This window comes from Coturnix japonica, chromosome 17 (assembly GCF_054131305.1).
Source record: "Coturnix japonica strain WE chromosome 17, WE-NBRP24, whole genome shotgun sequence".
Taxonomy (NCBI): domain Eukaryota; kingdom Metazoa; phylum Chordata; class Aves; order Galliformes; family Phasianidae; genus Coturnix; species Coturnix japonica.
This window is the reverse complement of record NC_140679.1, coordinates 2,795,100-2,817,223: the sequence shown is the minus strand read 5'-3', so window position 1 is coordinate 2,817,223 and position 22,124 is coordinate 2,795,100. Positions and strand designations below refer to the sequence as shown.

The 22,124-nt window shown below is 52.6% G+C and overlaps 2 protein-coding genes and 1 long non-coding RNA gene across 3 annotated transcripts; all 3 read right to left on the bottom strand.

The window, feature by feature from the left end:
* Positions 1-560: 560 nt before the first annotated feature.
* Positions 561-1,511, bottom strand: LOC146758030 (olfactory receptor 14J1-like). The gene has a single exon (XM_085518649.1). It carries the CDS (start codon positions 1,509-1,511, stop codon positions 561-563), a length of 951 nt encoding a protein of 316 aa, XP_085374775.1.
* Positions 1,512-14,679: 13,168 nt separating this feature from the next.
* LOC146758029 (uncharacterized) lies at positions 14,680-15,571 on the bottom strand. Its single transcript, XM_085518290.1, has 2 exons — positions 15,497-15,571; positions 14,680-15,388 (listed from the first exon to the last, which is right to left on the bottom strand). The coding sequence occupies exons 1-2, from the start codon at positions 15,528-15,530 to the stop codon at positions 14,817-14,819; spliced, it is 606 nt and encodes a 201-aa protein (XP_085374416.1). The 5' UTR covers positions 15,531-15,571; the 3' UTR covers positions 14,680-14,816.
* A 97-nt stretch (positions 15,572-15,668) lies between these two features.
* LOC146758028 (uncharacterized) lies at positions 15,669-16,077 on the bottom strand. The gene is made up of 3 exons (XR_014935245.1): positions 16,000-16,077; positions 15,844-15,915; positions 15,669-15,737 (listed from the first exon to the last, which is right to left on the bottom strand). It is a non-coding gene; the product is annotated as an uncharacterized LOC146758028 (long non-coding RNA).
* Positions 16,078-22,124: the final 6,047 nt, after the last annotated feature.

Genomic DNA, 22,124 nt, shown 5'->3' with positions numbered 1-22,124 from the left:
GGGAACCCAAAATGCCGAAAATGGTGGTAACACGGAATGAGAACATGAACTCTTTAACTTCCACTGGTCTGTATGATGTTCTGATGTGGAATACAGACAACAGAAATCATAAACCCACAACACAGAGGCACTGACAGATGTGAGTCTGAAAGCACAGATGCCAGCCAGGAGCCCAGGGATGGTCCATAAGCTGCTGCAGGCTGTAGTCACTGCACAATCTGATGAACAGCTGTGTGCTGCCTGCTGGACTGTAAGTTTCTGAGAACATCTGACCCCAACAGCTCCAGAAATGTCTCAGAAGATGCAGGACAGACAGAGTCACTGCATGTTCTTTATTTTGTTAAGGTTCACGGAGAGGCTAGTTCATAATGTACAGTGTGGCTACGCTACAAAGGTGCAAGCTGAAAAGGAATAGATTTCAATCCTAAGGTTTTAGTGAAAAACATTACAGTATTAAAAAAAAAAATGAATAAGATTTAATAAATTACACTTATAAAATTGCACAAAACATACAAAAAGGAGAGTTTGATTCAGTAAAAAGCTCAATACAAGTCATGAATTCAAAGAGACGTGCAGTTCACTGCTTGTGAAACACATTTAATAATCACTTTCCTCACTGCATCCTTGACCTCCTTGTTCCTCATGCTGTAGATGAGGGGGTTCACTGCTGGAGGCACCACTGAGTACAGAACTGCCACCATCAGGTCCATAGATGGAGAGGAGATGGAGGGGGGCTTCAGGTAGGCATAAAGGACAGTGCTGAGAAACAGGGTGACCACGGCCAGGTGAGGAAGGCACGTGGAGAAGGCTTTGTGCCGTCCCTGCTCAGAGGGCATCCTCAGCACAGCAAGGAAGATCTGCACGTAGGACACAACAATGAACACAAAGCACCCAAAGACTAAACTGACACTAAAAATGAGAAACACAACTTCCCTGAGGTAGGAGCCAGAGCAGGAGAGTTTGAGGATCTGGGGGATTTCACAGAAAAACTGGTTCACAACATTGCCTTGGCAGAGAGGCAGTGAAAACGTACTGGCAGTGTGCAGCAGGGAATTGAGAACCCCAGAGCCACAGGCAGCTGCTGCCATGGTGGCACAAGCTCTGCTGTACAGGAGGGTCCCGTAGTGCAGGGGCTTGCAGATGGCAACGTAGCGGTCATAGGACATGATGGTGAGAAGGGAATACTCTGCTGAGATGAAGAAGAGAAAGAAAAAGAGCTGTGCAGCACATCCTGTGTAGGAGATGGCCCTGGTGTCCCAGAGGGCGTTGGCCATGGCTTTGGGGAGAGTGGTGGAGATGCAGCCCAGGTCGAGGAGGGCCAGGTTGAGGAGGAAGAAGTACATGGGGGTGTGCAGGCGGCGGTCGCAGGCTACGGCTGTGCTGATGAGGCCGTTGCCCAGGAGGGCAGCCAGGTAGATGCCCAGGAAGAGCCAGAAGTGCAGGAGCTGCAGCTGCCGCGTGTCTGCCAACGGCAGCAGGAGGAACTCGCTGATGGAGCTGCTGTTGGACATCTGCTGTTGTTGGGCTTGGAGTCCTGTTCAGAGTGCAGAAGATAATGACAAGTCCAGACCATTCTCAGAGACACTCTTCCTGATGTATTATGAAATGATGTATTATTAAATCATTAAATGAAATTCTACTATGACAATGTTCATTTAGCACCATTATTTGAATTTAATTTCATGAAGTTCAGCATTCCTTAAGCAAATAAAGCATATAGAGCTTTAACCTTCCTCTCATTTTCTGATCTTATTCCATATCCCTGGATATTTTTGTCTGTTTTATGTCTCATACCTTTGCCCGCACTTCTCTTAGTGTCCCCAATCCCAACCTCTGTGCACTTTGTCTTAGAGAAATCTGCCTGTTGGCAGGATAAGTGCATTATACACATCAACAGAAAATGATGATAATTTTAACTAGAATCACCCTTCAAGAGAGGAGAAGCTGAAAGCACAGCCTGTGTGACTGTTCACAAAACAAGCGATTGATTGCAGAAAAATTCAGGAGTCTCAGAGCTGTGTTCAAAGTTGACAGCCCCTTTTAGATTTCTGCCTCCAATCCTTTTTGCCTTCCCTCAGAACAGGAAATGGAAAATCCCTGCCTTGGCTCTGCTCTTGCAATACATCCTGTTGTGCAGTGGAGCTGTGATCCCCCTGCCCCAGGCTGCAGCTGTGGCAGCAGAAGCCCTGACGGGGGACTCTTTCCCCCCACACGTCTCCCCGCAGCGCCCTGGGCAGTTCCCCTGGCAGGCTGAGTGCTGAGCCTGGCAGGTGGCAGCGTCTCTGCCTCAGCACACAGCCGCTGGGGCACAGCAGGGACCCTGCTCTGCAGGACAGCCCTGGGCACCCACCTGCAGAGCCCTGGCTGCACAGCCTGCAGCCATCTTGGTCCACACAGCCCTCAGGGCTGTGCTTTCATACTGCAGCATGGAAGCCCACTGTCAAAGCAGAAGTCTTTTTCCAAAGAAAAGTAACATGCAGTGCCTGCAACCAGATCTGCTATGGGATGTCTCAGTTTTAGTTAACACTCTATGAATAGCAGCTGCATTGTCTTCAATGAGACTTACCGTGTCATGGTCTGTGAGCAATGTTCCTGTTGCCAGCTCACAGCCTGCTCACACCATACACATCCTGGAAACTCTCTCCCCTTTCTCTCCTCTCCTTCTGTCAGCTGCAGGCTGTGCTGTGCACAAGAGCTGCTCCTGGACACAGCTGTCTCTCTGCAGCACCATCCACTTGTATGAGCTACCTGAGTCCCAGGAGCGTGGCACAGCTCAGCACACCAGAGGATTTGAATTTCTCTTCCTCACTGCTTCCCCTGGAGATTTCCCTGGGGCTCCAGGGCTGAAAGCTCCTGACAGACAGAAGGGTCATCTCTGCACAGGCATATGGGTGTCAGATCAAGTATTCACCAGTGGACTAACTCATTCCAGAAGCATGGTTTTGAGTTGTGGAATCAAACTCTATAATCCAGAGTTAGATTATAAAGTAGGAATACGTTTATTAGGCACTGGGTGCAAAGGGGATCACTCCTATCTTGCACAGCAGCAAGCAGAAGTGATACATATTTGAAAGCCAAGCTGATACATATCCAACAAATTTCCTGGAACTCATCTACATATTCATTGTTTCCAGTAACTCATTTACATTCTGCCCCTCAATCTGGTGCACGTGCTGTTTATAGCGGGGGTCTCCCTCCAGCAGTCATGGGGATGAAGTCAGACGTCTTTCTTGCAAAGGCTCAAAGTCTTCCTTGCTCTGTCCTTTTTACCCTATCTTGTTTGATAGAAGTAGTCTGGTTCTGGCCTACTTCTTGAGACATGTTCCCTTTAGTGTGCAGGATGTTCTTCCCTTGTCTTAACCGCACATCCTACTTGTTTATGGGCCCATGTACCTAACTTTTGACTTTGAGATCTCTTTTACTATGCCAGTTTGTCCTAACAGATTGTGTTTGCCTAGCAGAAGTGCAAATGCCTCATCTGGAAAGCTCTGCTCCTGGCCCTTAATAAAAAAGACACGCTGACAAGGACAGGGACCCTCTGACTTCCCATTTGCAGGGCTGTCATTCAGCTGAGGCAGTCAGTGCGGGTCTCTCATCTTCAGATGTAAAACCCAGGGGTTGAAATGAGATTCAGTTCCCCACAGACACATGGGAGATGGGACTCCTCTTTGCTTAGAGCAGATGTGCACATGAGTTGCTGCTGTTGGAAGACTAAAAACCACCTGGAATTGAATCTGGCAATGGTGATAAAGGCTTTTTAAAGTACGCTAACAGGAAAAGGAAGACCAGGGAGAATGTAGGTCTTGTACTATGTGATGGGGGGTATTCTGGTAACCAAGGATGCTGAGAAGGTGGAGATACTGAAGACCTTCTTTGCTTCTGTCTTCAGTGAGAAAGGTCACCCTCAGGAATCCCATACCCTGGAGCTTACTGAGAGGGTCTGGGGAATGAAAGACTTCCTTTACTCAAGGAAGAGGTAGCCCTTGAGCGCCTAGGCCACACCGATGTTCATAAAGCCATGGGATCTGAAGGGGTGCATCCGTGGGTGCTGAGAGAGCTGGCGGAGGTCGCTGCTGAGCCGCTCTCTGTAATGTATCAGAGGTCTTGGAGAACTGGGGAGGTGCCTGAAGACTGTAGGATGGCCAGTGTCAGTCCGGTCTTCAGAAAGGGCAAGAAGGAAGACCCGGGTAACTATAGGCCAGTCAGCCTCACCTCTGTCCCAGGGAAGGTGATGGAACAGCTTGTGCTGGATGCCATCTCCAGACAACTGGGTGATAAGGAGGTTATCAGGAGTACTCAGCATGGGTTAAGAAGGTTATCAGCAGTCCTCAGCATGGGTTCACCAAGGGGAGGTCGTGCTCGACCAACCTGGTGGCTTTTTATGAAGATGTCACTAGCTGAGTGGACGGGGGGAGAGCAGTAGATGTAGTCTACCTTGATTTCAGTAAGGCTTTTGATACTGTCCCCCATGACATCCTTATAACAAAGCTGAGGAAATATGGGATAGATGAGCGGACAGTGAAGTGAGTCGAGAATTGGCTGACTGGCAGAGCGCAGAGAGTTGTCCTTGGTGGTGCGGTGTCTGGCTGGAGGCCTGTAACTAGTGGCATCCCCCAGGGGTTTGTACTGGGTCCAGTCTTGTTCAACGTCTTCATCAATGACCTTGATGAGGGGATAGTGACCACCCTCAGCAAGTTTGCTGATGACGTGAAGTTGGGAGGATTGGCTGACACACCTGAAGGCTGTGCTGCCATTCAGCGGGACCTGGACAGGCTGGAGAGCTGGGCAGTAAGAAACCAGATGAGGGTCAACAAAAGCAAGTGTAGAGCCTTGCACCTAGGGAGAAATAATTGCATGCACCGGTGCAGGCTGGGGGAAGAGCTGCTGGAGAGGAGCTCTGCTGAGAGGGACCTGAGTGTCCTGGTGGACGACAGATTGACCATGAGCCAGCAGTGTGCCCTTGTAGCCAAAAAAACCAATGGCATACTGGGGTGCATTAAAAAGAGCGTGTCCAGCAGGTCGAAGGAGGTGATCCTCCCCCTCTACTCTGCCCTGGTGAGGCCTCATCTGGAATACTGTGTCCAGTTCTGGGCACCCCAGTACAAAAAAGACAGGGATCTCTTGGAAAGAGTCCAGCAAAGGGCCACAAAGATGGTGAAGGGCCTGGAGCATCTCCCCTATGAGGAGAGACTAAGTGAACTGGGTCTGTTTAGCCTTGAAAAAAGAAGGCTGAGAGGGGACTTGATCCAGGTTTATAAATACCTGAAGTGTGGGAGCCATAGTGGTGTGTCTGGTCTCTTTTCAGTAGTGCGTGGGGACAGGACTAGGAGTAACGGGCTGAAACTTCAGCATAGGAAGTTCCGCATTAATGTGTGCAAGAACTTCTTTACGGTGAGGGTGACGGAGCACTGGAACAGGCTGCCAGGGAGGTGGTGGAGTCTCCTTCTCTGGAGCTATTCAAGACCCGCCTGGATGCCGAGCTGTGCAACATGGTGTAGGGAGCCTGCTTTGGCAGGGGGGTTGGACTCGATGATCTCTAGAGGTCCCTTCCAACCCCTACAATTCTGTGATTCTGTGATGAAGCTGCAGGTCCAGTTCTCTTCCTTTCAAGTTCTTTCTCCCATTTTTGTCCAATTCTTTGTCCTTTTAAGTTTCTTATTCCAATTTTTTTGTCCAATTCTTTTCCTTTTTACTTTCTTAATACAATTCTTTTCTCTATTTTTTGTCTAATCCTTTGTCCGATTTGTGTACATTTTGTGTCCATTTTTTGTCTTTTTGTCCCTGCCCTACATAATTACCTCACCTGGTGCCTATGCCAATTTTACTGTGGTCAGAATGACCTAGTCTCAAGTTTACTCTGTTCGGAAGCTTTCTTTGTGAAAGGCAACTTTTCCTATGCTACATACAGAAATACTGACAATTTATGCTGCAAAAACACAACCTACCTCTCACACCTGGAATCTATTACTCAGGGACGCGGTAGGGGACGCTGCACAGGTTGGCAGTATTGTGTGGAGCTTGGGGGCAGACGCTTCTTTCTGCTCTGAGCAGATACGAGGGCCCAGCCCCCTTCCTCTCGTGGGCTGTCTAGGTCTCTGACCTGCAGCTGAGCAGCTGGATTGGCTCCTCCCACTCGCGGGGACTTAGGATGAGGCTGTTTGTCTGCGGTGGAAGTAGGCTCACACCTCCCCCTACCTGTCTCCCTCAGAGATTCCCAAGAGCTCCTCAGGCTGCTGATTTCTTGCAGCAGCCTGGCCATCTGCTCCAGCAGCTCCTTGAGCAGGGTACACCGGCAACCAGGTTCTTTTAACTTAACTAGCTCGTAGGTATGGTGAGATGTTTCCTTTATTGCCATCTAAATGGAAATCACAATGAGACGGGTGGCCTGCTGCTGTTCTTCTCCAGTGCCAGAGAAGTCCACGTAGCCCAGCACTGTGGGAGGCGGTTCCGCCCAACACCGCTTCAATCCACTTTGCCCAGCCTCCATTTTGTGCTGGAGCCAGAAGGCCGCACTGCCCCACAGAACAGAAGGCCACTGCCCCACCCTCCATGACGTGCTGGGGGCACAGGGTCTCACTGCCCCATAGCGTTCAAGGCCACTGCCCCGCCCTCCATGATGAGCTGGGCCAGAAGGCCCCACTGTCCAATAGCACTGAAGGTCACTGCCCCGCCCTCCATTATGAGCTGGGCCAGCACACAGCACAGAAGGTGCTGGCGCAGCGCCCCCAAGGCATTCACTGTCTGCACACCCTTGCGACAGGGACGAGAGGCAGTGGGCGCTACGGGGTCAGGGGCATCTGTCCTTGCAGATCCCACGAGTGAGAGTGAGAGTGATTGTTGGTGGCCTTTGGCTACAGCTTTTGGAAGCCGAAGGTCTATTCAGATTCCCATGGCCATGCTGCGAGGCAGTGCTGGACGGGGACAAGCCAAGTGCAGCCGGCCCTCTCCCCGCCGGGGTCCGGCACAGCCCCCAGCCTGCACTGTGCAGCAGGAGGAGAACAGCTGGGAGCTGGAGGTGCTGCAGGCCCAGCTGGAGGGCGAGCGGCTCCACTGCCAGGAGCTGCAGCGCCGCTGGGCTGCCGAGAGATGTGAACTGCAGAAGGTGGCAGAGCGGGAGCGGCAGCTGCTGACCGACCAACTGCGCTGTGCCTGGGAGAAGCAGCAGGCCCAGGAAGAGCAGCAGCTGAAGGAGTGGGTGCAGCGGCAGCGGGCGATGGGGACCCGGCAGCTGCTGCTCTGGAAGGAGGCCGAGCTGCGCGCGACAAAGGAGCAGCTGCAGCATGATTGCGATGCAGCCCTGCGCCAGGCTCGGGAGCTGCAGCAGCAGCTGGCCAAGGTGCTGAGGAACCCCCCCAGCAGCGAGGCGGCCCATGCCCAGCTGCAGGACGTCCTCAGCAAGCTGCGCTGGGAGACGGATGGGGAGCAGCCCGCCTGCATCCGCCACCTCCAGCGTCAGCTGGAGCTGGAGAGGAGGCTCTTCATCTTTTACATCGTGGGGAGCTGGGCAGACGTGCTTCGTAACACAATGTCCTGCTCCCAGGAAAAAGAGGGAGCTCTGCACCGCCACCGTGCAGAGCAGGGCTCCAGTCAACCAGCCGTGAAGGATGCTCAGGTCCAGGTAAGATGACACACTGAGAGAGTGGGGATTGTTCAGCCTGGGGAGGGGAGGCTCTGGGGACACCACAGAGCGGCCCTCCAGTGCCTGAAGGAGAACTGGGGAAAGCTGGAGATGTACTGGTTGTAAGGGAGGGTAGTGATACAACAAAAGACAACACCCTGAAAGTAGAAGAGGGGAGATCTGGATGAGATATAAGAAGACAGGACACCATGAGGGGGCAGAGGTGCTGGCACAGGCTGCCCAGAGAGGCTGTGGTTGCCACACGCCTGGCAGTGCCCCAGGCCAGGCTGGATGCACCTTTGGGCAACCTGACCAAGTGGAAGTTGTCCCTGCCCTTGGCATGGGCTTGGAATGGGGGAGTCTTGAAGGCCCCTTCCTACACAAACCATTCTGTTATTCTATGATTTTCTGGTTCTAGGTGCCAGAGACAGCCAAGGAAGACCTGGGGCTCCCGGGCAGCCGGCCCTCTCCCCGCCGGGGCCCGGCACAGCCCCCCACCTGCCCTGCGCAGCGGGAGGAGAAGAGGCAGGAGCTGAAGGCACTGCAGGCCCAGCTGGAGGGCGAGCGGCTCCGCTCCCAGGAGCTGCAGCGCCGCTGCGCTGCTGAGAGACGTGAGCGGCAGGAGGCGGCAGAGCGGGAGCGGCAGCTGCTGGCCGACAAACTGCGCTCCAAGTGGGAGCGGGTGCGGGTGTCAAAGCTGCAGCGCCTGCGGGAGCAGAGCCTGAGGCAGTGGCAAGCAGAGATCTGCCAACTGCTGCAGGAGAAGGAGGCCCAGCTGCACCAGATGCAGGAGCTGCTGCAGAAGCGGCGCAATGACACCATCCGCCAGGCATGGCAACTGCAGCGGCAGCTGGCGGAGGCGCTGCTGAGGAGCGACAGCAGCAGAGCGGACCGCAGAATGCAGCAGGAAGTCCAGCGGCAGCTCTGCTGGAAGTCCCGTGCAGAGCAGGCCGTGGAGAGCAAGCGCCTCCAGTGTGAGCTGCAGGAGCAGAGAAGACGCTTCCTGCAGTACATCCTGGAGCATGTGGAGGGGCAGCCACGCGTCTTCTTCAACAGGGCCAGGGCCTGCCATCGGGCTGTAGCAGAGGTGGGTGTTCAGGCTACAGAGCAACAAGAGGCCTGCCCACCTGAGCGCAGGGAGCAGCAGGAGCAGAACACCCATCTGCTGAGTAAGCTGAAGGAGCTGCAGAGACGGTGCAGCCTCCTTGAAGAGAAGAGCAGAAGCTCTCAGCAGATGTGGGAGGAGGTGGAGTGGCTCAAGGACAAGATGCGTACGCTCTGCCTCCGTACCCAGCAGCTGCTGGAAATAGTCGGGCAGCTCAAGGAGGCCTCTTCCACATCCAAAGAGGCCACAGAGAAGGCAGAGGACGTCAACCAGCTGCAGGGACAGCATTTGGAAAAGGAGGCTGCAGAGCAACAAGAGGCCTGCCCACCTGAGCACAGAGAGCAGCAGGAGCAGAACACCCACCTGCTGAGGAAGCTAAAGGAGCTGCATAGACAGTGCAGCCTCCTTGGAGAGAAGTGCTGCCTGCTGAGGAGCAGAAGCTCTCAGCAGATGTGGGAGGAGGTGGAGCGGCTCAAGGACAAGACGCGTACGCTCTGCCTCCGTACCCAGCAGCTGCTGGAAATAGTCCAGCAGCTCAAAAAGGCCTCTTCTGCATCCAAAGAGGCCACAGAGAAGGCAGAGGACGTCAACCAGCTGCAGGGACAGCATCTGGAAAAGGAGAATGAGACGGCCAAGGAAGACCCGGGGTTCCCAGGCAGCACAAGCAGCAAGCTGCTGGAGCAGTGCAGCTACCTCCAACAAGCCCTGAGCAACCTGGAGAAGCAGTGCCAGGCCCTGAAGGCCCAGAACCACCTGCTGAGAGAGGGACGCTCTCCAGAAGCGTGCCAGAAGCTGCAGAGTCTCCAGCAGGCTGACGTCAAGCTTGGAGCGCTCAGCAAGCGTCTGGAGGAAAAATGCACACAGCTCCAGGAGATGGGGAAGAAGCTGAGGCCGCACAGAAATCCCAAACAGGAATGCCCCGATCCCCAGGAAAAGCCGGGGGAGTCAAAAGTGTGGCCAGTGGCAGTCTGCATCTACATCTTCGCAGACCATCACCACCAAAATGAAGATTCTTAGCTCGTCACAGCTACAAAATCCTTATGAGGGCCCTAATGAGGACCCAGAAAACGAGCTTCCACTGACAGCTGGACAATACGTTTACATCTGTGGAGACATGGATGAGGATGGCTGGTTTCTGGGAGAGCTGACGGACGGCACAAGAGGACTGGTCCCTTCCAATCTGGTGGAAGAAGTTTCAGATGATGACCTGGATACCACCGTGCCTCCAGGGCTTCGTGATCTCCTGCTGGATACCGATGACGAAGAGAGACCAGGCAGCAGGAGCAGGGGCAGAAAGTGATGGTCACCATCCAGAAATCTGTGTCCGTGTGTTGGCTCAGCCTGGGGACGCCGAGATTCCTCTCCATAAGACAGCAACATCCCATCAAGATTCCACCTTTCTGGATGAAGGCTACCTCATGCTCCACTTGATGTTCAAGTGGAGTGTGGTCCATCAGCAGGAAGGCCTTAAAAATTCATCCCTTGTAAGACTGAGAATTTATTACACTGGACTGGACTAAAACAACAAAAAACAACAAAAACCACCAAAAACACCAAAAACACCAAAACAACTTTAAAAAAAATTTATATTATATATTATTTATATATTATATATATTATAATATATGATTACACAATATATATTATAATATACATAATATACATTATATACATAATATATATAATATAATAAATACAATAATAAATAATATTATATTATATATATTATAATATTTTTAAAAAACTAATAAAAATAACCAAACCCAAAATGTGTGTCCAGTCTTCTTGTTTTTAGACAGTCTGCTTTTGTAAAGGTACAAGGAAAGGTAGAGGCTGAGGAAAGCCTCCAAAGTCTTTCTCAAGTGCTCTACCTACAAGTATTAGAATCAAGAGAGAAAGGAATCATCACTGCTTGCCTCTGTTCTTTGGGACACCTGAAGTACCTTGGAAGGCCACACTTCCTGAGCCCTACAGACAGTCTGTCCCAAAGCAGCTGTTTGATCATTTCCATTGGGTGACAATGCATAGTGCTTGCATCGTCTGCGGGCACGGACTCAGATGCAAATCCACATCCTTAACTGTAGGTCCGTACATCCTTTATATACATGCTCCAGCTTCCCCTTGAAATTTTCTTTCTGTCCCTACATGTCAGCAGGGCAATTAGCAAGTCTCCTTCACGTCTAGACACCAACTGCCCATACAAGTGCGTGTGATAATGCACACGGCTGCGGCCAGCACTCTGTGTAAGGAGAAACTGTCAGAGAGCTGCACATCAGGGAGGGGTTTCTTGGTCTCAGCCTCTGCTTGCTTTTCTGGCTGGCTGTGAGGGACGCTCACAACCAGGTGAGACAGTGGAGATCTCTGGGAGACAGGAGAGTTACATTCCTTGGAGCCAGATGTGAGTTCTTCATTCTTGAGAGTTGAATTCTCTTCTGGTGACACAGCCAGTGAGACACAGACAGAGGGATGCCAGTGGACTGTGTGTTCTTGCCCACTTGTGTGTATGCACATGGCTGTGAGCAAGGCTGTGCACATCTTCATGCACAAATGAGCGTGCACGGAGCTGTGGACAGTGCAAGGATGAGGTGGTACGTGTGTGTGTGTGTGTATGCAAGGATGGGGTGGTACGTGTGTGTGTGTGTGTGTGTGTGTGTGTGTGTGTGTGCAAGGATGGGGTGGTACATGTGTGTGTGTGTGTGTGTGTGTGCAGGGATGGGGTGGTACATGTGTGTGTGTGTGTGTGTGTGTGTGTGCGTGTGTGCAGGGATGGGGTGGTACGTGTGTGTGTGTGTGTGTGTGTGTGTGCGTGTGTGCAGGGATGGGGTGGTACATGTGTGTGTGTGTGTGTGTGTGTGCGTGTGTGCAGGGATGGGGTGGTACGTGTGTGTGTGTGTGTGTGTGTGTTTGTGCAGGGATGGGATGGTACGTGTGTGTGTGTGTGTGTGTGTGTGTGTGTGTGTGTGCAGGGATGGGGTGGTGGCCATTTGCACGAGCACAGAGGTGTGCAAAGCGGTGGGCGATTGCTCCGTTGAAGCAAGAAGCAAGCGTGACAGTGCTCCAGTTGTAAGGAAGTGCATTGCTGGAACAGGGCAGAGCTGAGCCTGCAACTGCAGCCTCCTTTGCACAGCCCAGCTCTCAGAGGGTGAGACAGTTGTGCTTCCTGAGCAGCTCAGGGACGTTGTGGACAGAAGCAGCCGAGTCCAAAGTTCCTGGTGTGAAGTGCTCCGAACATCGGGCTCTCTGGGCGAGCTCCCGGCTGACAGCACTGCTCCCCTCTGCCCTCGCCCGGGCCTGCTGGGAGCTGCAGGGCCTGCTGGGAGCTGCAGGCCCCGCAGGAACTACCACTCCCAGGATGCTGTGCGGCAGCACCGGGCGCCGCCATGACAGTGCTGTGTGCAGTGCTGTGCAGGGCTGGGCCTGTGGGCTCAGGGCACCGGGTGCTCCTTCCCTGAGCCTGCCAGGAGGTAAGGCACCGTGAGGGTGGTTTGGGGGAGACCAAAAGACGTAGAGAGGACGTAGGTGGGACATGGAGGTGAGATAGATGGGGCATGAACTGGATCTAGAGAGAGGGGTGAGAAGGCAAGGTGGATATCCGACAGGTGGGGACAGGGGCCTGTACAGGTCAAGGGCCAAGTCCAGCTCTGCAAGCACAGCAACATGTCGGGGACGCCGGGCTGCGGCTGGGGATGGAGCAGAGCAAGATGGAGAAAGGGGGGAACATTCAGGGAGCGAAGAAATCTCCAAGTGGGGCTTTCTCCATAGCTCAGCCTGCAGCGCAGCCACACGACCTAGGCAGGCCTCAGACTGGGATCCTGCTGCTGGGTGCTGCAGGGTGCAGCCTGGCTCAGTCCTCTCTGCACCTGGGGACTGATGGCTGTGTCTGGGATGGCAGTGAGCCTCCTCCACTCCAGGCTGAGCCACTCAGCTCTCCCAGAATTCCCGTCCATCCCCCTTTCTCATCCCTCCATTCCCACACAGAACTGACTGAGGAGGGGAGGGATGGGTCCAATGGTGGTGGCAGATCTGGGACACTGCCCTTTCTGCTGCCCTTTCACATTGCCCTGAAGGTGGGCCCGGGGGCCTGGGGAGGTGGGCTTTGTAACTGAAGGAACAGCCGCAGGCAGGCAGAAATATGGCAAAGACATTTAATCATTGAACATACCAAACAGTAAAGAAATGACAGTATTCCCAACCATTTCCCATCCTAACAATTCTTTCTGATCCCACCCCCTAAAACTCCCACCCCCAATCAACTTCTCGCCCCCCCGCTCCCTCCCACCAATAGTTCCCTCCCTGTGCAAAAAAAGCTCCCAGCCCCCTGTTGTAATACAAGAAGAAAGGCAGCAGCCATGGATCAAGAGAAGGACTTGACAGAGCAGCAGCTGTGGAGCAGGATAAACAGCAAACCGTGTTGGTGGTGGATGCGACAGGCAGTGCCAGCAGGGCGTCCCCTGCTTCAAAGTGCACCTTTCCTCTCTCACCCACCACACATTCTCTCCTGCATTCAGGGTCTGAGGGATTTCTTCCAGTTGTACTCCATATCCGCGTGGCCAGTGCGTGATACAGAGCCCAAGTGGAACACCTGCTTGGAAAATGAAATCAACTCTCCCATTCAGTTCTATGAGCGTGCACCTTCCTCTCAAGTGATGCGTGGTCATATTTGAAAAATCCAAATTAGCTGGATGGAAGATTAAGATGTAATCAGCATTCTGTGATACAGGGTCATCCCTTTGCCTGGGATTCCTTTCCAGGTTTTGCCTTTGCAAATTAGGAAAAGGCTTTAAATTAAGATAGGCTAATACAATCATAACCTAGCATTACTAATACATTCAATGATTATTGCCTCAGATTCCAGCACATCAGATCTGGTAACATCAGATCCTATTGGATTCACATCCAATCTATTAACATAGAAGCACACGATAACCTGGATAATGTCTAATAACTCTGGTTCCTGAGACAGTAGTTGGCAAACCCGAAGGCAAAAGGTGAGCGCGCTAGGACAAACAGCCAGACAGCAGTATGGTTAAATATGGCTGCGTCCATCGACTGCCCGAAAAGCCATGCTTTTATAGCAGACAGACGAGGGCGTTTAAAACCATACACACCAATTGGAGGAAAGCTACTGCAATAACAACCCCCCCTTCAAAGGCCCCCCTTGAAAGCCACGAGCTACTCATTCTTTTCCTAGAGGTGTCCTTGGTTCTCATGCTGTTTCTCCCTCCACAGCTGCTGCTCTGTGAAGCCCTTCTCTTGATGCATGGCTGCTGCTCTGTAAAATTCTTCTGGTATTACAACGGCCCCCCAGATTCCCACCCCACCAGTAGCAGAGTACAGCCATTTCATTGCCCACCCCAAAAAGGTCCCACCGCCAATTCCCACGAATTCCAACCCCAAACTCCCGCCCCCCAACCACTCCCCCACCCCCAAAATTCCCCACCCCCAATTCCCACCCACCAGCCACCCCCAATTCCCACCCTAATATTGGCCACCCCAAGAATTCCCACCCCTTCCCCCCCCAACCACTTCCCACCCCCCACCCAGCATTTCCCAGCCCGGAGCTTTGACAGTGCAACGCTTTGTCGCTCCATCAGCTTCAGAGCCCCACAGTGCCCCAGTCCAAGATGCCGTTTGCGGACAGCCCAGTTTGAGAGGGGTAGGGCTGGGGCTGGTGCTGGTGCCCCTGGAACACTGCTGCTGCTCTCTGGGTGTGGTGGGGGCCGGCCAGGAGCCCAGGGCTACAGGGAAGCGCCTTGGTCGGTTACGGCCACGTCTCCTGCTCCACCAAGTGGGCTGGTTTCTTGGTCCGCTCCCGCTGGAGCCGCTGTTGGGGTGTGATGAGCACCAAGTCCTCCTGCCGGCCGCCGTGCTGACACAGGCAGCTCCACCTAGCACCGGTGGTTGTGGCCTGGAACATGCTGGCAGCGCGGTGGCTTCCTGGTTGTGGCAGGGACACTGGCTGCCAGTGTGCTGCTTGTGCCTGCTGCTCTGGCCTCTTGTGGTGGTGCAGGTGGGTGCTGGGCACTTGGCCGGCTGGCTGCTGTCCCCGTGCTGCTTGTCTGCCATTTGGCAGGAGATGCAGCCGGGTGGCAGTCAAAGGCGGCTGAGCAGCACCCGGGGCTGCCTCCGCCGTGCCTCCTCCATCAGGTGTGCAGTGCAGGGCGACGGAGGTGCGGGGGCAGCCAGGGGGGTGGGCAGTGCCAGGCGGGTGAGAAGCACTCGGGGCTGCCTTCGCCGTGCCTCCTCCATGAGCTGTCCAGTTTGCATCAGAGGAGGCACGGGGTGCTTGGCCGGCTGGCTGCTGTCCCTGTGCTGCTTGTCCTTGTCTGCCAGCTGGCAGGAGATGCACCCGGGTGGCAGTGCCAGGCGTCTGAGATGCACCCGGGGCTGCCTCCGCCGCGCCTCTTCCATCAGATGTGCGGTGCGGGGCGACGGAGGTGCGGGGGCAGCCAGGGGGGTCGGCTCAGGCAGCTCAGGGGATGCTGGCTGCTGCCAGAGCGGGTTTGCGAGGAGCCCTGATTCAGGATCGGGCTCGTTGCTGAGCTCCCTGCTGGCTCCCAGGGAATCAGGGTGCTCTGTGTTGTTCTCGTTCTCTTTGGTCCCCTCTCCTGTGACTGCAGGCAGGCCCTGGTTGTGCTGGGGGACCTCCAGAGCACTCGTCGCTTCTGAAAAAGCAAGAGCATCCCCCAGAGCAGAAGGATGATGGCAGCCTTCCCACACCTGCTGGGTGCAGACAGCCACCCGTCAATCACCTCTGTAAGCCACAAACTCACCAAGAATGCAGGTGAGGAAACTGTCCATTTCCATGTCGTCCTCACGTCTGTTGCTGCTGGGTGTCTCTTCTGGAAAAGGAAGAAAATCCCCAGTGGGGCAGTGCCAGCTTTCCCACTCGGCCACTCGGTGCAGACACCCCCCCAGCAGCTCTGCTGCCCCCAAACTCACCCTGGATGATCCATGTCAGCAGCTGGTCAAAGTCTGTGCTGTCGTCTTGGATGGCCGTCTCGGATGTGACTTCTGGGGAAGGAAGAAAATCCATTGCCCAGTGGGGCAATGCTGGCAGCTCTCCCACAGCTGGGAGCACTGGGTACCACCAAGCCTGGCCAGCTCTGCTGCCACTCACCATGGTCGATCCATGCCAGCAGATGATCCATGTCTGCTGTGTCCTGCGGGGTGCCTGTGCTTGTTGTCCCTGCTGGAAAAGCCAGAAGATTTCCAGTGGGGCAATGCTGACAGCTTTCCCACAGCCAGCCGCCCGCTCTGCAGCCTCTGAACTCACCGCCTGATTGCGGCGTGGCAGCGCTGCAGGTGATCGGAGCCGTGTCGGGATGGGGGCAGACGTCGGTTGGCGCTGGATGCCCCTGGTCCTCCATGAGCAGCACGGCATCTTGCAAGGGCTCCATGGGTGGCTCCCAGCTGGCGGGCAGGGTGCAGGGCACGGGGAGCACGTGCTGCTGCAGTGCCGGTACCTGCAAAAGAAGTGGCGGGGGGCCGGGGCGGCCGGGGGCCTGCGGCAGGCAGGTGCCTGCGGGCTGCGGGGGCTCTGCATGGGGCACGGCCCCAGGCCACAGCCCCATGCGCTGCTGGGGCAGCAGCGTCCCTGCCAGCAGGGGATGTCCCCAGCAGTGAGCAGGGGCAGCGGGGGGAGCCATCGGTGGGTGCAGCCCCCCAGACAGCAGCTGCAGCAGTGGTAAGTGCAGCCCCGCAGTTGGGGGCAGCCCCCCAGGTGGGAGCTGCTGTGCTGCCTGTCCCCAGACACCTGGTACCCCAGGCCAGACAGAGGCCTGAGGCACCAGGTGGGTGGCACTGGGGACAGGGAGGGGTTGGGGTGGTACCGGCATCGGTCCGCGGATGGTGGGCTGCATCCAGGCGGGGTCCGGTGGCGGCACAGTGGCTTGTGGAAAAGTGGCTTCAGGCGTCACAGGCACCGTCAGCGCTCCTCGAGGGATTCTCTCTGTGGGGAAAGGCCATAAGGGGCACTGGGCTGAGATCTGGGCTGCTGGGCTGCTGGGCTGAGATGTGGCTCACAAGGGTGGCATGTGGGGCTTCAGCTGGGATCTGGGGCTTCAGCTGGGGCCAGCTGAAGCACGGGAGCAGGGGGAGCCTGCTGCCTTACCTGCCATGACAGCTGGAGAGTGGCAGTTAGGGGAGCCCCTCCCCCAACGGGGCTTCTGTGACCGTTGGGCTCAGCCCCTTTCCCCCAGGCTTGCCATGGTTCCATTTGTCAGACCCAAACATCCTTCCCGTCCCATCTCTAACCTGAGAGTGTGGACCTTTTCTCCTGGCTTCCAACGTATCTTGGGGCAGAACACACAGCACTATCTTTGCTGCTCTTCCCTCTAGGCTGCTTCCCTTTCCTCATCCACCATCCAACCTTCAGCTCTTCTCCCTGACTCTTCTCCTCTCCTCTTCAGCTCTTCTGCTCTTTTTCTTTCCTTGGATGCTCACTCCTCTCGTGCACGTCTACTCCTCTTCTGCTTTTCTTTCTTACCCGCATCCTCTCCCGTTCTTCTCATCTGCTCTTCCCACTTCACTGCATCCTCTTTGCACCTCTCATGCTCTACTGTTCTTCTCTTCCCACCACTCTCTGCTCTTCTGCTCCAGGCTGCGTTTCCTTCTCTGCTCTTCTGCCCTCTCTTCCTCCCTTCTGCTCTTTTTCTCTTCTGCACTTCTCACTGACCGCTGTCCTCTCTTCCCGTTTTCCGTCCTTCTGCCATGCAGCCATTCACTCTTCTCCTCTTCAGCTCCTCTCCACTTGTACCTTTCTGCCTTACCTCTATCTGCTCATCTCCCTTTCTGCTCTTCTCCTCGTCTGCACGTCTTCCTTACCTACACCCTCTCCTTTTTCTTCTGCTCTTCTCCTCTTCTGCTCATCTCCTCTTCCTGTTGTTTTGCTGCCTTGCCTGCCTCCGCTCCTTTCCTGTGTTGCCCCTTTTGTCCGCTGCTTTTCTTTCTTACCTGCATCCTTTCTCATTCCTCTCTTCTGCTCTTCTTTAGTTCTGTCTTACCTGTATCCACTCTTCCCGTCTGCTGCTCTTCTCCTGCTCTGCTCAGTGTCCAATGCCTGCACCGCAGCTCTATGTCAGAATTACTTTTGGGGTGGAGAAAGATACTCATATATTTGTGTGTGATTTTATATGATTGAACAGGAAAAGGAACTAGTTAAAGACATCTGTATTGAAGGACATGTTCTCAACATGACCAGTACTTCTCTAAGAACCAAAATGATGGAAAATATGAGCTAAGCTTTTAGTGTTTGCTGGAAGTGCTTCTGGAGTGAGGCAGTCAAGTCTGCAGCTCACAAAAGGTTGTCATAGCACTTGGCACACTGTACCTCATCCTAAATCCAGCTTGCTATCTACTGCGACTGAAACTTTTGAAGTGGAATGGAGATTGCTGCAGGATGGGGAATAAAAATCTGCTGGTCTTGCTGCTGCCAGTATATATGTACAGACTTTAGACTGCTGGGATATAGTGATTGCTGTCCTGTTTATCTGACTTGTGAAGTTTTACATCCTAAATATATTTTGCTGATCATTTCATTCACGTTAGTGAACAGTATAAATTAACATTCTTTGCACTAGAAGATTGTGTTATGTGGGGTAAGTTTTCTCCATTCAGAAAGAGATGATAATTTTCATGTTGCTGCAACAGTTAAGTTTTGGCATAGAGGTTAAGGGCTCTGTAGAGCGAAAATCTCAAGCAGATACCATACCTGGTGTTCTCAAGTGACTGTACATTTTTATTTTGTAAGTTTGGTCATGACCCTAATACAGAGTTCACTACTGGAAATGAAGACATACATGTCTCATGACAGGAAAAATCAAACAAATAAACAACAACAAAATAACCCCACAGCAACAAGAACAAAACCATTAAGCTTACAAGATTCTTTTTAATGGAAATGAAGTAACAGGTTGGAGAAATCTGTTTGTTCGTCCTGTATCAGGAACAGCAGGGGGCAGATAGAAGTAGTTCCTACTTCCAGCAGCTCAACTGCAGCAGGAAAAGCTGGGAATGCAGAAGGACTGAGAAGATCCAAACAACAGCACAGCATTTTAATATGAGTTTTTCCTGGTGAGTGTTGAGCGTTTCTGAACATTGTTCTTAATGTGATATTAAGTTAAAAGATCATAAAATCACAGAACAGTTTGGGTTGGAAGGAACCTTAGAGATCATCTTATTTCAACGCACCCTGCTGTGGACAAGGACACCCCCCACTAGACCAGGTTGCTCAAAGCACTATCCAGCCTGGCCTTGAACATTTCCAGAGAGGGTGCGTCCACAACTTCTGTGAATTCCCATAGGACCCTTATTAATAATCTTTGATTGTGTGTGAGTGTGTGCAGGGATGGGTGGTAAATGCGTGTGCACGCATGTGCATGGAGTGCAAGGATGGGGTTGCACACATTCATATGAGCGGAGGGGTGTGCAAAGGGGTGGCGTTGCACGTGCATCAGTGTGTAAGCAAGGAAGAGGTGGCACACGTGTGTGTCGGTGGTACGTGTGTGTGTGTGTGCAGGCAGGGAGTGCAAGAATGGTGGTGCATGTATGCATGCAGCTGGGGAGTGCGAGGATGAGTTTTTGAGTTAGAATAGTTCTAACCTGGTCTGGGGCTGTGACTACCAATTGCCTTCCAAAGGTCAATTTTCTGCTCTCTTCTACCCGAAGGGCGGTTGCTGCTACGGCTTGGATGTACTCTGGCCACCCTTGTGATACTGGATCTATCAATTTAGATAGGTATGCCACTGGTTGACGCTTATGTCCCCATTCCTGGGTTAGCACTCCCAGAGCTGCCCCTCGATCTACAGTAACAAAAAGCTGGAAGGGCTTCAAGGCAGGAAGAGCTAGGACTGGGACTGTAATTTGGCCTTGTTTTAATTCTTTTCTTAGTTCCTTCTCTTCAGTAGTCCACTGAAGCATGTTGGGTTCTTCATCTAATAACTTAAGGTATCAGCCCTTGATATTCTGAGCATATGCCTCTATCCGGAGTCTGCAATATCCTACTACCCCCAGGAATTTTCTCAGTTCCCTCTTTGTTCTGGGCATGGGTAGCTCGATAACTCCCTGAATCCTCCCTGGGGTTATTTTATACTTTCCCTCAGAGACCAGGTGTCCCAAAGACTTGGCTTCTCTTTCCACGGACTGTGGCTTATTCTTTGATACTCTCAGTCCTTGTTTCCCCAGGAAGTTTAGCAGTTCATTTGTGGCTCTTTTAACTCCCACCTTCTCTGACCCTGACAACACGAGGTCACCTACATCTTGTAGGAGTAATGCTCCCTCTGGTGGCCGAAAATGTTCTAATATTTGTTCCAAGGTTTGCCGGAACCAATTGGGTGACTCTGTGAACCCCTGGGCTAGAACTGTCCACCAATACTGTTGTTTCCGCCCACGCTCAGGATCTTCCCACTCAAAGGTAAATATGTCTCTGCTTTCAGATCCAATGGACAAGACCAAAAGGGCATCCTTTAAATCTATAACACTGAACCGCCTGTTCCCATTTGGGATTTTGCTCATCAAGGTATATGGGTTTGGAGCCACTATATTTTGTACTATGTCATTCATTTTTCTCAAATCTTGCACTAATCAGTAGGAACCATCGGGTTTTTTTAAATGGCAAAATGGGGGTATTGAAAGGTGACAGCCATGTTCCAGCAACCCATCCCTTAGTAATCACTGTATTACAGGTTTAAGGCCAATACGTCCCTCAAATGGATGTGGATATTGTCTCTGTCTTATGACTTCATATTTTGCTTGCATTTTTATTTTCAAAGGGGTTGTTTTTAATCCCCCTCTATTTCCTTCTTTGACCCAAACCACAGGGTCTATCCTTCTCTCATCTGCCTCAGTTAATACATTTATTGATACAGTAATTCCATCTTGACACGTTGTTGTTTGTATTCCTGGTTTCATCATGAGATGTCTCCCCAGCAAGTTAGTCCCTGCATCAGGTACGTAGAATAATTGTCCTGTGATTGCTTTAAACCCCAGTTTCAACTCGATACTTTCATCCCATTTCCCTCTACCCCATTTATCTTTAAGGTCTCATTTCTTAATTTGAGTCCTGACACCTTATGGGCCAGCGATGAACAAGCTGGCCCTGTAAAAACACAAATTCTTCCCCCTCAGGTTCCACTTTTATATTTACCAGGGGCTCCTGGTGGGACCACAGTTTTGAAAGCCCCGGACCCCCCTATTCTGAATTCAAAGCAGCTGGTAACTTTTCCTCTCTCTTCCGTTCTGGGCAGTTTTTCTTTATGTGTCCTGGCTGACCACACCAGAAGCATTTCCCTACACTTGGTTGCAACTGGGGCCTCACTGGATATCCTTGGGATCTTCCTTCTCCCTGCCTCCCTCCAGGGCACAACCTTCCTCCAATTTTCTTTTCCCTATTACCCATTCTTTGTTTCACCACCTGTTCTGCCATGGAAACCATTAACTTTGCCTTTTGTTTTTCCTTCTCATCTCCCCTTCTAACGTACACGCTCTGAGCCTCTCGTAAGATCTCCTCCAGAGACCTCTTACTCCATCCTTCTGTCTTCTGAAGCCTCTTTTGCACATCTGGCTGCGCCTTGGTTACAGAGTTAACTTTTAGAAGCCCTTGGGCTACAGGATCCTCAGGATTCATTCCCGAGTATTTTCTCATTTTATCTCTAAGCCTTTCCAGAAAATCACTGGGGGGTTCTTCCCTGTCCTGCTGAATCCCAAATGCCTTGGTAAGATTCGGGGACTTGGGTACTGCCTCCCTAATCCCAGCCATTATTATGTCTCACCGATATTTTGCCGATGTTGTGCGTTATTACTATCCCAGCTGGGGTCTTCCACTGGCTATTTTTGCTCTGCTGGTACCAGTCCAGGACGCCCAGGAGGGTTATTCTTTTCCCACTCTTGTGTAGCTGCTCGCCTAATCATGCCTCTTTCTTCTCCAGTAAACAACATATCCATAATAGACATCATTTCCATCCACGAGTACAAATTTGGCCCCAGAAATTGATCTAATTGTTCTGCTACTCTTATAGGATCTTCAGTCGAGGATTTCAATTCCTTTATAAAATGTCTGACTTCTCCACTAGTGAGTGGGGAGTTTACACAGCCTATTTGTCCTTGTCCCAGTGGTACCTCCCGTAAGGGGTACACTGAGGTGCTGGTACGGCTGGTGTCTGGTGAAGGAAAACTTTCGATATCCCTTTTACATACAGGGTCTTGCAAATGACGCCAGGAAGGAAGTACAGGCAGGAGGCCCAGCACCCTGCAAACTCCAGGTGGGGGAGAGCAGCCAAGGATTCCTTTGGGATCTGCAGGTTCATTGTGTGGAGCATTGCATCAAGAAACATCTGTGTATAGAGATGATGGCAGAGGTACAGAGCTGAGCATCATAGAGAGGCAGAGAGGCTCAGCTCGTTT

Bases quoted from the DNA above. Each gene is read 5' to 3' on its own strand.
- LOC146758030 (XM_085518649.1), bottom strand. From the start codon at position 1,511: ATGTCCAACAGCAGCTCCATCAGCGAGTTCCTCCTGCTGCCGTTGGCA.
- LOC146758029 (XM_085518290.1), bottom strand. From the start codon at position 15,530: ATGGAAATGGACAGTTTCCTCACCTGCATTCTTG. The intron at 15,389-15,496 runs GTGAGTTTGTGG...TTGCTTTTTCAG, and splicing joins TTTCCTCACCTGCATTCTTG to AAGCGACGAGTGCTCTGGAG.